We start from the raw sequence: 14,001 nt of genomic DNA, 5'->3' as shown, positions 1-14,001 counted from the left end.
TTATTAAAAGTAAATATATTCTACATATATGCACCAGTTATGGAGACATGCTACAGTGTAAGCTTTCAAATAAGAACCCAAAAACAACACAACCTGGAAGTGCATGGTGAAGTAGAGCTTGATATTTATACAGTAGAAAATAAAAAGTGAAGACACTTTAAGACGTTTTACCCAAACGCACAACATCAAATGATTAATATTTCACAAACAGACAGAACCATTATTAACATGATGCAACCACAAAAACAGAAAAAGTACAGAAAATCCACATGGTTACTGGCCTCATTTTCCAACATACTTGGTTGCATCATGACCTTACTTGTAAATGGTTACTAATTTGTGATTTTTTTTTTAAAAGGAAACAGGAATCAACATCGCTTATGATCATAATGCACCACAAACCATTTTTATAACTTATAGTACCTCTCAAAAGTTTGGAAACATCTAGTCTTTTATCATTTTTCAGAGACACATCCATGTTCTTATTGTCTTGCTGCAGATTTAACTCTTTTTTTTTTTTTTTTCCTTAAAATGTTCTGCAAGGATGAGCCTTTAGTAGTTGTGTTAAACTATGAACATAAAAGTGGAAAAAAATAGTTATAACTTGCGCATGTCTGAGTTTTAGGAATTTAAGATCTTATAAATCACCCTTTGGAAAACTGTGACCCTTCTACAATCATATTATGGAAACTGGTAAGAAAAGCAGGAAATGACAATTATAATTAGACAAAGCTAACAGGAAACTGAGCTCATATGGCTTTCTTCAGCAGGCATGTGCTGATAATCAGTTATGTAACAATTTCTGACAGAATTCTGTCACTAGTTTTGTTATATATATATAGTAATTTCTTGTGAATTAATTATTTATTTTAAGAAAAATAATCCTGACTTTTTTGTATATTTTGGTTATACACCAGTTACACAGATCTCATTTTGTTAAAAGCTTGTTGCTGTAACTCCGTCTTTCCACATTAAATTTTAACCATAAAACTAGATTCTATGCCACTCTGAATCAAGCCTTTTGCATTTTTAGGTTTGCATGTAAGAGATGGCAGCTTAACACTGTGTGAACTGCAAAACCATTATTCAATAACAATATTGGAATCTGTTCAAATGTAATTTTTCACATACATACCCATTCACAGAAAGACATGCAGTTATGTTGTTTGTACAGAATGAGGCTTTTAAACAAGCTAAATAAATTGTATTAAAGAAATTCTATATTAAAAAATGACCAAAATATAATCCCAAACACTTTAAACAAAAAAATCCACATTGAAACCTTGGCCAGGCCTTTTACATAAAGCTGCTGAATGATACCAATCCATTTGTTATATCCAAGAACATTTTTAATTCTTGTTCTGGATTTTTTAAGAAGGTGTTGATTAATCATCTATAACACCATAACATTAACAATAGATCCTTATATAAGGCAAATCAAAGGCTTCTGTTAATGCCCTTGTTTTAACACAGGAAAAGAATGGTGATGTAGCCTTGAGTAGCCTCAATTTTCAATGTATTAGGAGATACGTTTCTTCTCACCATGGTCGTAAAGAGTGTTTTTTTGAGAAACTCTAGATTTCCTGTCAGCTGGAACCAGTTTGGTTGCTCTCCTCTAACTGACAACTTGCAGACTTTTAGCTAACTAGATGTCTTTGGTTTTCTTTTGCACCTTAAAACTGTGTAGAAAAATCCCAGGAGAATGGAAATACACATAGAAAACCATTTGGCACCATCAGCCATACCGAGGGCAAAGGCACAGAGATCAAATTTTCAGTCAGTCATCTAAAGCTCTTGACCTTAATTCGCGTGGGTTATTGCCTTATGGTACTGCTACATTATTTATTTTGTATTTTAGGAAGGAGTCTCCCAGTGAGTGCATTATAACCATCAAACAATGTAATTTTTCCACCTGTGTTGTGGTGTGAATTTAGCGGATAAATATTGGCTATAATCTTTTTTATTTCAAGGTGTCTCATTTGCATTTGATCTAAAAATTGCTGTTCAATTACTGTGGTATTTTAAAGATAAAACCAGTAACCAGTACCAGTAACTCAGCTTCATATCAAATCATATCTCCTTATTAAACTTTTTCAAGAACACCATTGGGCATAATCATTATTTTTCTAATTTTTGCTATTTATATTAATACAATGCACAAAGAAATTCCACATATACCTTGTAATATCATGATTCAGATGTTGTTGTATTTTCCTACTGTCAGGAAAACTAAATCTATAATTTAAAACATTCTGTGTGCCAGTTAGAAAAAACCTTTATGTGCGGTCCAGAAAAGAAATGATCACTCCATGACTGGATTTGAGCAGAGCGTAGTTTGTAAAGCGCTCTTTGTTGCTATAGTTTTGTTGTGGTTTCAAGTGATTCCTCACCATCAGTCATTATGGAATTAGTCACAGTAGTGTTCAAAAAGGTTGTGTCTGCAAAAACAAGCGCTTTAACTACATAATCATTGCATTGCTATTCCTCCAACATATGCGTGTATTGCGTTATGGGTCACGCACAAACTCTGAAAAGATGAAACACTAATACTAAACTCACATGCAATCAAAATGAGGGTACATATACACTTTATGACCAAATATATGTGGACATCAGATGGACCAGCACACCTATATTGTACTGTATGTGGTTCTTCCCCAAACAAACAGGCATAAGCAAACAACTATATTGAATAACTTTGTATACTGTGCAATTTGCATTTTGATTGGGTTCTTGTGTGTGTTATATACATAAAGTTTCACGTATGAGATGAACTGAGTATCTCATAAGGATGAAAGGGTTTTTTTGGCCTTTTTTGTAGCAGGTGTGAGATTTATATAATGTTACACTGGAGTCTGAGATGAATATCAGTACCAGTAAGTGTGTGTTGCTAATTAGGGGATTAGTCAAAATTAAGATTATGTTAATTTTTAAATGGGAAATTGTTGGAAAACAAAATGCAAGATACCCATTGAAATTAGCTGTTCACTTGAAGTCAAGGATTTTACATGAACAACTTTCGCAAATGGAAAATTAAACAATCCAATGAGCATGTAAAGGAGAAATTTGAGACAGAGCCAACAAAAATAATTAATATCTCAATTATTGTTTATAATGGACAACATACTGGGACATGTGTTTAGATTCAAACCGAGTACTAATCACTTTCTCCGAAGTAGTTTTGTAGATGGTTAGAAAGATGGCGTGGGTGAAAGTAGGACACATGTGGCTTGATTTACTGGACTGTAGTGCTGACACATGCAGAGTCACTCTAGGGGTTTTTATGAGAATTTTCTGTAGAATAACAGCAGGAGTAAATGTTCTCTGCAGCACTTTGGACTCCTGGAGCCATTCAGTAGTCAGTCAATTATAAACCTGTGCTTACTCAACATGTCTTTAAGCAATTGTACACCATGCAGCCTCTGATTCAGTCTTATCAACTATAGTTCAAGGATCGTCTATTTGTTGCTTTCTGACACAGGATCTCAGCCACCTGCCTTTGCACTGGAGGAACCCTGGAAGTTCTCACCACCTTTTTCTTTTCGGTCATTTTTTAGGTTATATGTTTTGTTTTGCTGTAATCTTGATGCATGCATTTAATTGTGATGGTCATTTTTTTTTAGATTTAATTAGTTAACATGGATTTCCATACGTGCCTTATAATTAAAACCTTGGGTTGTAAAGATGACGTCAAGTATTGAGAACTCCAAAAGTCCACATCAGTAAAACACACACAGACACACACGCACGCACGCCCATTTGCTCCTGAAACGAGTAGGAGACACGAAACGCCCACCAGCCCACTATATTCCAGTCTCCCCCTTTTCCTTTCTGACAGTCAACAGGAAGACTGTGTCGAGCCAAAAAAACGTGAGAGAGAACGAGAAGAAGAAAGAAACCAAGCTCCAGGTTGATTCCCTCAGAAAGTACAAAAAGTCACGAGGAGACCTGCTGCAGGTGAGAGTGAGACTAACATCTCCAAAGATTCTGCACGCAAGAAACAAGAACCTCCTTCATCTCCTCTAGACCGAGCTGATGTCTAACAAACGTCCCAAACCGGAAAAACCAGAAAAGCCAAAGATGGCGCAGCGTCTGAGCCGCGATCTGACCTGCTCAATCTGCCTGGATTTATTTAAGCAGCCCGTGTCGCTGCCTTGCGATCACACTTTCTGCCAGTCGTGCATTACCAACTACTGGAGCGGCGGCGGAGGCACGCGTGCACACGGCCAACCCGGTACCGGTTCCTCCGTCTCGTGCCCTCAGTGCCGGAAAGTTTTCCCCGGTCAGAGTTACCGGCCCAACCGCATAGTGGCCAACATCGTGGAGAGCTACAGCCGGGAGATCGAGGAGGAGAGCGCGAGCGCCCTTAGCAGCGCGCCGAGTCTCGCACCGCGTTGCGCGCGCCACCGCGAGGAGCTGAAGCTCTACTGCGAGGAGGAGCACGAGCTCGTGTGTCTCGTCTGCGCCGTCTCTCAGGAGCACCGGTCTCACGCGCTGGTCTGCGTGGACGAGGCCGAGCAGAAATACAGGGTGAGGTGAAGCACCAAGAAGTATCCCTATGGTTTTATGTTCTTGTTGACACCAACACACTTCAGTGAGCATTAGAACTTTGGGTGCCTGGGTGATCATTCACTTCGGATCTCCACATACACGTTCATTTATGGCATCAGGCAGATGCTCACAGATAAAGGCAATAAAGCATGCTTACCAGTATAATTTCCATCAGTTGGAGCAAACAGGAGAAGAGGAAATTCACATGGACACAGGGAGAATATGCATAATTCTGAACAAGCTCCATAGAGCTGTGTGAGAAGTGTATCAACTGATATCTCCCCAATGTCTTCGGTTACAATTTAAGTGTTTAAATTGCATTTTAATATCTGGCACATTTTCTAGTACAGCAAGCTGGAAGTGGGGTTTGTTCTGTTTCACAACAAATTGGCTGTGTTATTACATTGCTTCCAGCAACCACTTCTTCTTGGTTCTTGGGTCAATCTTAAGATCATGAGCTGTCCTTGCATGTTTTGACTGTGTCCACATGTCCAGCTTCCTCCCACCTCCAATACATTCGAGCAACAGTTGCAGAAGTAGCAACACTAAATTGTGCCCATGTGTAAATGTGTGTGTTCATTTGGATCTGTGATAGACTGGCAACCCAGTAGATTCCTGCTTTGCACACACTGATTTTGGGATATGTGGCGAATTCATAGTGACTCTGACCAGGATAAAATGCTTAGTGAATATGAATTAATGATAACTGGTAGATTTAAGGAACTGATTATACTCAGAAACAAAGCTTGATGGCAGGCCAGACAAGGCATTGCTTGGTTTTGCGCCATTTCCTTACAACCTGTATGTTATTAAAGATTTCCTGGGCAGCTGATGAGTATCAGCATTGAACTAAATTCAGCCTGAAATGCTGGTATTTAGTCTGGTCTGATTGATAGTGGGTATAATATCTACCAGAATCAAAGACTTGCGTTTTGATAGATTTTTAGCTATGAATATGTCTCAGATGTGCTGCTTCTAGGAGTGTAAGTTTAGGTTAAAGTTTCGATCCAATCAGATTTCAGCCATCACATTGAATGTTGTATATCACATTCTATGGGCGCCTATAGTTTAAAATACATGTTGCTGGAAGCTGACGCTTAAACCAATCAGATTCCGAGGCCATCTAGCAGGCAGACAATAATGTCGGCATTTTCACATCCTTTGAGCGGATGCTCAGAGAGCCCACTTGTCAGAGATCACAAACAGCATCTCTGCAAAAACTCAAATACACTCAAGTGCATATAATAGCTGTTTTTTATTCCACAATGGCTAACAGAGGATAAGTGTTATTATTTGGTTCCAGATATATTTACAAGGCTATATTCAAGATGGACTTTTTTTTTAAAGAAAAAATGGACATTGTATTGAAGGCCAGCCAAAACAGTTGTTAAGCTTTTTTCATTATCCATGTATACTTTTGTGTTTACTTTCCTGTAGAATTTGCACAAAAACACACACTTTGCCTTTATTTCAAATCACCAGGAAAACACTAATTCACAGAAAACCTGGAATCATTTTATAAGGTTAATATTGATGCTTCTTCTAGAGATGATGTATGCAGGTATTGCAGCTGTGGCTCCAGTGAAGGGAGACTTGTTGAATTATGTTAAGTGGGTTTCTTGCTTTAGTAATGGCGCTTTGTTAAACTGCATTACTTTATTGTATTGATGGTTTCTGTAGCAATGGCATCATAATGGTGGTTTTAAGAGGTGGATTGATTTAGCCAGGACACCACTGGAGGCCTAGGTGTAAAATCCAGGACTTACCACTGGGTCTAATGATGTATATTTAGCCTTAAGCACACTATGTTGATAGATGCTATTCATGCACAGAAACACAAGATGTAACTTGTCTTAAAGCAGGCTGAAACTGTGTATCATACAGAAACTCATGGTTTCCATGATATGGCAAGCCATGCAGAGGGGAAGTTATTTGTGTTTTAGTGCTGCATACTGATTGATAACCAGCAGCATAAAACAAATATTGCTCAGGTGAGAAAAATGAGAAATAGATGCTTATCACAAGTCAAGTGGCAGTGCAAAGCAGTGAGTAAAAAGCAGTGAGTAGTGAGTAAAAGCAAAGCAGTGAGTAAAAATCAGTGAGTAGTGAGTAAAAGCAAAGCAGTGAGTAAAAATCTAGTTTACCAAGAGTAACATCACTAGTGAGATGCAATGACTCTGAGCAATGCCTGTACCCCAGCTCATTATTTTTGTTCCAACCAAACTTCTAATGTCTACAGGCCTATAGGTTCAGTATGTCAAAGCGAAGATGTTTAAGCGGACTTGCCCGAACAAGTCAGAGCTGATGCAAGTGCGATTAGTCAAGTTCTACCTAAAAAACAAATAAAGTCAGGTGCCAAGTGTGCCATGTCAGAGACAAGTCAAGTGGATGATTGTGACATCTACTATAGGGAATGAATCAGAGTGAAATTAGGACAGAGGGTTGTATCTAGATTTTTTTTGGTGTGGTTAGTAAGTGGTGATCCTTTGGTAAGGGGCACAAATAGGGTTTTTGCTTGAAACCCTTAAAACTTCAGAACACTGACTACATTCAGACAGTTGTGGACAAACTAAACACTTTTCAAGCAGAACTATATCTTAGTTTACATCTAAATGTTTATAGAGTTTAGAGAGTGTGGGTGGTTATTGTAATCCTCCCCAGAGAAGCCAAATTTCCCTTTTTTTTTTTTTTTTTTTTGTTCAGCTGCTCTACAGCATGATCTATTCTCAGTGTGGTCTGTTCAATGTTACATTCTGCCCCATTAACCCAGACCATGTTTCAAAAATCTCACAGAAATATACATATAGCATGCATAGAAAAAATTTGTTTATCTTATATCTGACTAAAATAAATTAAATCATGGAAACAGTCTTGCAAAACGACTTCCCACTAACATTGTTGCTTACACTGCACAATTACTAAAATCCAAGGCTGGGACCACCAGGTTTTGAAGGTGAAAGTGGGTCAGGAGGATCTCTAGGAAGCAGTGACTTGTGTGCATGGCTGAGATCATAGTACCAATAAGAAGGCAAGTCTGGTTCTACACAACCAGTAGAAAGTAAATCTAGTAGGATTTACTAAAAGTGGTAAATCAGAGCTTAAGATGTTGGACTTCTGATCGGCGTTAAAATCCAAACACCACCAAGCACCCACTACTGGGCCTTTGTGCAAGGCCCTAACCGATAACTGCTCAACTGAAAAAATAAGACAATTGTAAATATAGTAGAAACATCAAAAACCCTTGATAAAGCATCTTATTAAGGAACAAAAAGTAAAATATAGTGCAACACTGTTTCTGTTAACTTTTTCTTCTTCTTCTTCTTTTGGCTGCTTCCATTAGGGGTCGCCACAGCGCATCATCCATCTACAAACTACTCTGAAACCATCTCAAACCAACTACCTGCATGTCTTCCCTCACCACATCCATAAACCTCCTCCTTGGTCTTCCTCTTTTCCTCCCTCCTGGTGGCTCCATCCTCAACATTCTCCTACTGATATACCCCATGTCCCTCCTCTGCACAAATCTTAATCGGGCTTTTCTCACTTTGTCCCCAAAACGTCCTACATGTGCGGGCCCTCTAATAAACTAGTTTCTGATCCTGTCCATCGTCGTCACTCCCAATGAAAATCTCAACATCTTCAGCTCTGCTACCTCCAGCTTCACCTCCTGTCTTTTAAACCATACAACACTGTTAACATGGGGGTCAAATATACACTGACTCCCTTGGCAGCACATGAATTTCATAAATGGTAAAGTCGTTTTAACCATACACAGGTAAAGGTGAATGACTGAATAGAATATGCCCAGTCATGGGTTTTGGTGTCAATAACCCTTGTTCTGGAGGAGCAAATAGAGCTAGAGTTGGTAAGAAATTTTCTCAAAGCAATTTTGTTTGGGCTGTCATGTAAAAATCCATTGTAGGTGTCAAAACACTTGCTTGCAATTTGTGAAAGATGAATCCATGTGAAAATCTAAATAGACAGGCTTGATCGTGAAAGAAAAGAGAGCTTAGGAAAACCAGACTTGGGCAGTCAAAAAAAGAGGTCAAAATCAACTCTGTCTCTCTTTGGAAATACTTGTTCTTGTAGGCACCTACGACAGTAAACTCTCTGCTAGAAAGGGGTTTCACTCTAGAACCCCTTTAGGGTGCTTAAAACTTAATAAATTACACAAACATTTATCTCTTAAATATAACTATAAAAGCTATAACTATAAAAAAAATAAAAAGCTGCTTGTCCCATGCCAAGACTTGTTTTTGTTGATGTTTGGTGGTGTGTTATATGATGGTGTCCACCTCTTTTGGGTTAGTTCCTCATTAGTTTTTATTGTGCCTAAAAACTTTTATCACACTTTCTGAAAGATTTTGCTAGACAATGGATGCTAGTCAAACTGCAGTAAGGTATATAATAGCAAATACAAGTAAAGTTGCTGGCTATATAGAGATTTTTAATATCAGTCTCTTTGCATTTGATCAGAATTCGCTAAGCAGCTCAGCCATGGCAATTCAGGCAGAGCTAAACACAGCACTGGAGTGCGAAAGAGAGACCGAGGATGAGGTGAAGAAACTGAAGGTAAGGGAAAAAGTGTTCAAGAATAAATTAATTTCTTCAAAACATACTTGTGAGGTTGATGTTGAATTTCTGGAATTTATTGTGAATCATTATTCTGATTGTTAACTTCCTTTATTTCTTGATCGTGTTGTTGTGCTGCAGGAACACACCGCGGACCTCAAGCAGCGTATCGAGGCCCAGTTTAGTGACCTCCACCAGTTCTTGTATCAGGAGGAGAAAATGCTGCAGGTGAAGCTGAAGACAGAAGAGCGGCGGGAGCTGATCCGCCTGGACGAGCACAAAGCCCTGCTTTGTGTGGAGATATCACGACTGCGCCGTGCAGTCTCAGAGATCGAAGAAAAACTGAGGGAGCATGATCCCCACATACTTCTGCGGGTCAGTCTGCATAACAAGTGTTTGTTTTGTGGTGCTAGTAACAGTAATGAATAATTCTTTACTTCTTCTTTATCCAGTGCTTAAAGTAAAGATTAAACCTAGTGCTCCGAAAAATACTGGATTAATTATTACTGTCACCTAACGATTGACACTGGTCACATAACTGTCAGTTAATCAGATAAGCATTACTTTGAACTTTTAGATAGGTGCCAGATCATAAAAAAAAGCATAAACTGTGAGTTGGGCCACCATCAGTCACCAGAACAGCTATTTAAACAATCTACAGATATTTGTGGCTGTATTGGAAAAAAGAACACCACCTTTTCGACAAGATGCTCGGTGGTGTTTCTGATGTGACAAAGTAACCTGTGACTTTAGAATCTCCAAATCTGAGATCTGGTGAGTCTCAAAACCACATCATATGATATACATTATTGTCATCCTCATCAAACTATTCAATAAAGCCTCATGCCCTGTGGATAGGAGCAGGGCCATGATGAAGTAGACACTATGCCTCAAAATAAGTTAAAGGGCCAGTTTGTCACTGGCAAGCAATACATTGTCCTTTAATTTGACAATCATTTGTATATCGAGTGGATTGAATATAATTTGATCAAAAAAGAAATGGAAAAATAGTCTTATCAAGCTCTTAATCTGACTTCTATGGATTTCCATATTCTGTTATACTAATACATACTAGTTATGGTGTAAATTATATCAGTTATTAAATAATGTAGTAATTTTAACAACTTAAAGATTTTAATGGCCTTTAATGATTCAAGATGAATAAGTAGATAATAAGAAGTCATTTTAGGTCGTTAGATCATGTTCTCATGATTCCACCTGTTTCTCATTTCCCACCAAACTTTATCTTCCCTTTCTTGTATAATTCTTGCCAAGTCTTTGTGTTTATGCAGTAATTTTAAAATGTTGGTTTTCCTGAGGTTAGGTCCATGGTTTTTCCTGAGTATGTTCTAATTCTTGGTTTGTTAGTATAGCCCTCTCTTTGGTTGTGTTCATGGCTCCCCCTAAACCCCACTGTAGACTGTGAATTTGGTAAACGCCCAAGTGGATCGCTGACATTTGGCCACATTGCAGTCCTGAGTCATCCATGTTACAAGAATACTTCTTTGTAGTGCACCGAGACTGGAGTTTAATGCATGCTTTAGAGACCTGGGGGACAGAACGGAAAAAATGCTTTGTGAGGAAAATGCAGGAATTAATTGAGTGATGTCACTGTCTATCCTGATGGAGGAGATAAAACTTTGTAGCCGAGTGCGGCACGGCAGGGGGATTTCCAGAGAGGGACAGAGAAGGGGTGGAAAGCTGGAGTGGGCTGATTTCATGTGGAAAGACGTTAATCTGTGCCAAACTAATCAGTGATTTTACTTCCCTTTTCCTTTTAGAACATAAGGACTCTGCTTCAAAGGTAAGAGAAAAATACAGGAACATTTTAAATATAATTTTGTATTGTTTAATTTGTTTTGGATTTTTATCAGTCCCATTCTTATTATTTAAAATTCTATTTTAAAATGTATTCAAGCATGTAGACTCTTGGGGGAAAATGCATAAACCAAGGACGCTTAAGTTCTTCAGGCATTGGAACACGTTCAGAAAATGGAACAGTTTCATGGTCTAGTGTATTGAACCCTTTGTGGTTAGCTATCATAATGGGTTCCAAGTAGATCTTTTAAATGAAGCTAAGAACCCTTAACTTTTTCAACGCTTTTTCCTAAGATTGTACTTCATCTTCTTCTCCAACTATAGCATCATAGCATCATGTTACCCATTGCCTCTTGGCAGCATGTCTGAGTAAACCACTTTTTACCTACTGGGCACCATAGTATATATTCCAGTGTATTTTCTGTCTCGGTTCTATTTATATTTGTCTGCCTTGATGTATCTTTTATTTACGTGGTCTGTTGTATTATTTGCTTTGTCACAGGCAGCCAATGAAGTTTGAGAAACCATGTTTGACACCACCACAGCTGTGTGAGGGTCGATTTGCTGGGCCGCTGCAATACCGCGTCTGGAAATCTCTGAAAGGCAGCCTCTATCCAGGTTCTCTTCTTATGTGTACATCCCATTGTTCTGACTCACTGTATCAGTCTGTCGAGTTAGCTTGCATAGTTAGCTTTTTTAATCGATTATTAAATATAATTTAGACACTCATATTGATTATTTTTCAAGAATACAACAGCCGAAAACCTGAAAACTCAGAAAAGCAGTTCCATGTGGAACCTTTTTCTGCAGGGTCCTAAATGAAACTTTTACAGTTCAAATGGAATCTTCTAAAAAATATCATTTACTTGTGTGCAGTGCCTTCAGCCATCACGTTCAACTCAAGCACAGCGAACCCGTGGTTGAGCGTGACCCCGTCCCTCACCTGTGTACGGTACCAGACCTTCAACAGCTCTGCCCGTGACAACCCGCAGCGCTTTGACGCCGCTCTGTCTTTGCTCGGCAGTCAAGGGTTCACCCACGGATGCCACTACTGGGAAATTGAGGTGTCAAGCAGTGCTGTGTGGACGGTGGGCGTGGCACGAGAATCTGTTGCCAGAAAGGGTGTGATCAAAGCATTGCCGGCCAACGGTTTCTGGACTGTCTCGCTCTCTTATGGTGTGCAGTACATGGCAGGGACGTGGCCCCCCACCGTCCTGTCCTTGCATGAGCAGTTGGAGCGTATCGGTGTGTACCTGGACTATAAGAGAGGCCTCGTGTCGTTCTACAACGCTGAGAGCATGACGCACCTCTACACGTTCTGCGACACCTTCAACGAGACCCTCTATCCTTACTTCAATCTCGGTTTCCTAGATAAAGTGCATGAGAATGAGCCACTTAAAGTTTTCATGCCCAAAATATGAGCGGGAATTCTGGTGCTAATGCAATAAAGAGGACATTGTAGGGTCCAAGACCTTGAGTGCACGTCCATGTTTTACTGCATCATTTATCAAATCATTTATTCTTCCCAGTGTTTTAGTGTTCTGAAATCCTTTGTTTAGTGGTGCGATAAATCCTTATTTATGATCCTCTTCACTTCTTGTTCCTTTCAAAGTCATTTTGATTTAATATCATTCACACTGTTATCTAGCAATTGTGAGTCCAAATCATAATGAGAATCCCAAGAGAGTCATGATGGGAGACCTAGAGAGTTAAATTAGCCTTGTTCAATACATAAATTGGGTCAAAAAAAAGAAAGGAAATATTTATAGGATTCGTTTTTTTTTTTTGTTATGAATACAATGATTATAAAAGTCATGCTGGGAGCAGACATGAAATCTGCTTTGACAACCGGGTTACTGATTTTTCTACCTCTGTAAATAATTCATCCTTGTTTAACTGTAAGGAAACACAGAAGGTGGATAGAGAATAAACATTAGGGAGAGGTGGAAGTTGATAATTTCTTTATTTCCTCGTATCTAATTTTCATTATATTGAGAAAATTCTATTCAAATGTGACAGGAAATGATCATCACATCTAAAACCGTAGTTCTCTCAGACCTTTAGACCTCATTGTAGACCAGGCTGGACCTGGTGTAGATATGGATATTCTGTTCTGGCTATTATTTTTGTTTTTGTTTTGTGTTGTTTTTATACTTTTGTGTAAATAGAGGAGGAAACCAAATACACAATATGGGCAAAAGTTTGTGGATACCAGACCATTAGATTAAAATCTGTATTTTAGATTCCAGTTGAATGCTGCTGGTACAGCTTACACTCTTCCAGTCGATTTTATAATATGGCTTTGGGAATTTCAATCAAAGAGCATTAGTGAGGTGAGACACTGATATTCACTGAGGAGGTCTGGGGTGCAGCTGGCATTCCAAATTATCCCAAAAGTGTTCAGTGGGGTTGATCTCTGTGCAGGACACTTAAAATGTTTCACTCCAGCTTTAACACACCATGTCTTCAAGAAGCTTGCTTTGTGCACTGAGGCATTGTCATGCTGGAACAGGTTTGGACCCCTTAGTTCCAGTGAAGGGAAAGTGTAATGATATAGTATAGAAAGATATTTAATTCAATTGTGTGCTTCTAACATTTGTGGTTTGGGAATGCAATATATGGGTGTGATGATCTGGTGTTCCCAAAAACGGCTTGTTATTGTTTGTCATCCAGACCTGTATAGTTTATGTATTGCATACATATTGTCATATTCATTATACACATTATTACATTAAGGTATACTGGTATACCAAACTATATAATGGCAATCCAGTAATATTTTATTTTGTCCTGTAAAATGTTTTTAATGTTTTAAATGATAAGCCAGTAAATCTGTTCAACAGTATTGAGATTATTTTCAAAAGGCTATAATATGTTAGAACCTGCAGATGCTATATATTTGATTATACCAAGAGATGTATTCTAATGGGCTTAGAGCTCATGTAATAATCTCACCTCACCATTAAGAGCTATAAAAAACATCACAGTGTCTAATAACTAATAAAAAAAATTTGACCAGCACATCTTAACGAGAATTGTTGTGTTATTTATAATGTTTGT

At 38.5% G+C, this 14,001-nt stretch overlaps 1 protein-coding gene across 1 annotated transcript; it reads left to right on the top strand.

The window, feature by feature from the left end:
• The first annotated feature begins 2,837 nt into the window (after positions 1–2,837).
• Positions 2,838–13,962, top strand: trim69 (tripartite motif containing 69). The gene is made up of 6 exons (XM_046861212.1): positions 2,838–4,530; positions 9,028–9,123; positions 9,265–9,498; positions 10,905–10,927; positions 11,444–11,559; positions 11,818–13,962. The coding sequence occupies exons 1-6, from the start codon at positions 4,036–4,038 to the stop codon at positions 12,360–12,362; spliced, it is 1,509 nt and encodes a 502-aa protein (XP_046717168.1). The 5' UTR covers positions 2,838–4,035; the 3' UTR covers positions 12,363–13,962.
• The last annotated feature ends 39 nt before the right edge of the window (positions 13,963–14,001 follow it).

This window comes from Silurus meridionalis, chromosome 11 (genome assembly GCF_014805685.1).
Source record: "Silurus meridionalis isolate SWU-2019-XX chromosome 11, ASM1480568v1, whole genome shotgun sequence".
NCBI classification, from domain to species: domain Eukaryota; kingdom Metazoa; phylum Chordata; class Actinopteri; order Siluriformes; family Siluridae; genus Silurus; species Silurus meridionalis.
This window is presented reverse-complemented; position numbering and strand designations above follow the sequence as displayed.

Bases quoted from the DNA above. Each gene is read 5' to 3' on its own strand.
- trim69 (XM_046861212.1), top strand. From the start codon at position 4,036: ATGTCTAACAAACGTCCCAAACCGGAAAAACCAGAAAAGCCAAAGATG. The intron at 4,531-9,027 runs GTGAGGTGAAGC...GCATTTGATCAG, and splicing joins AGGCCGAGCAGAAATACAGG to AATTCGCTAAGCAGCTCAGC. The intron at 10,928-11,443 runs GTAAGAGAAAAA...GCTTTGTCACAG, and splicing joins ATAAGGACTCTGCTTCAAAG to GCAGCCAATGAAGTTTGAGA.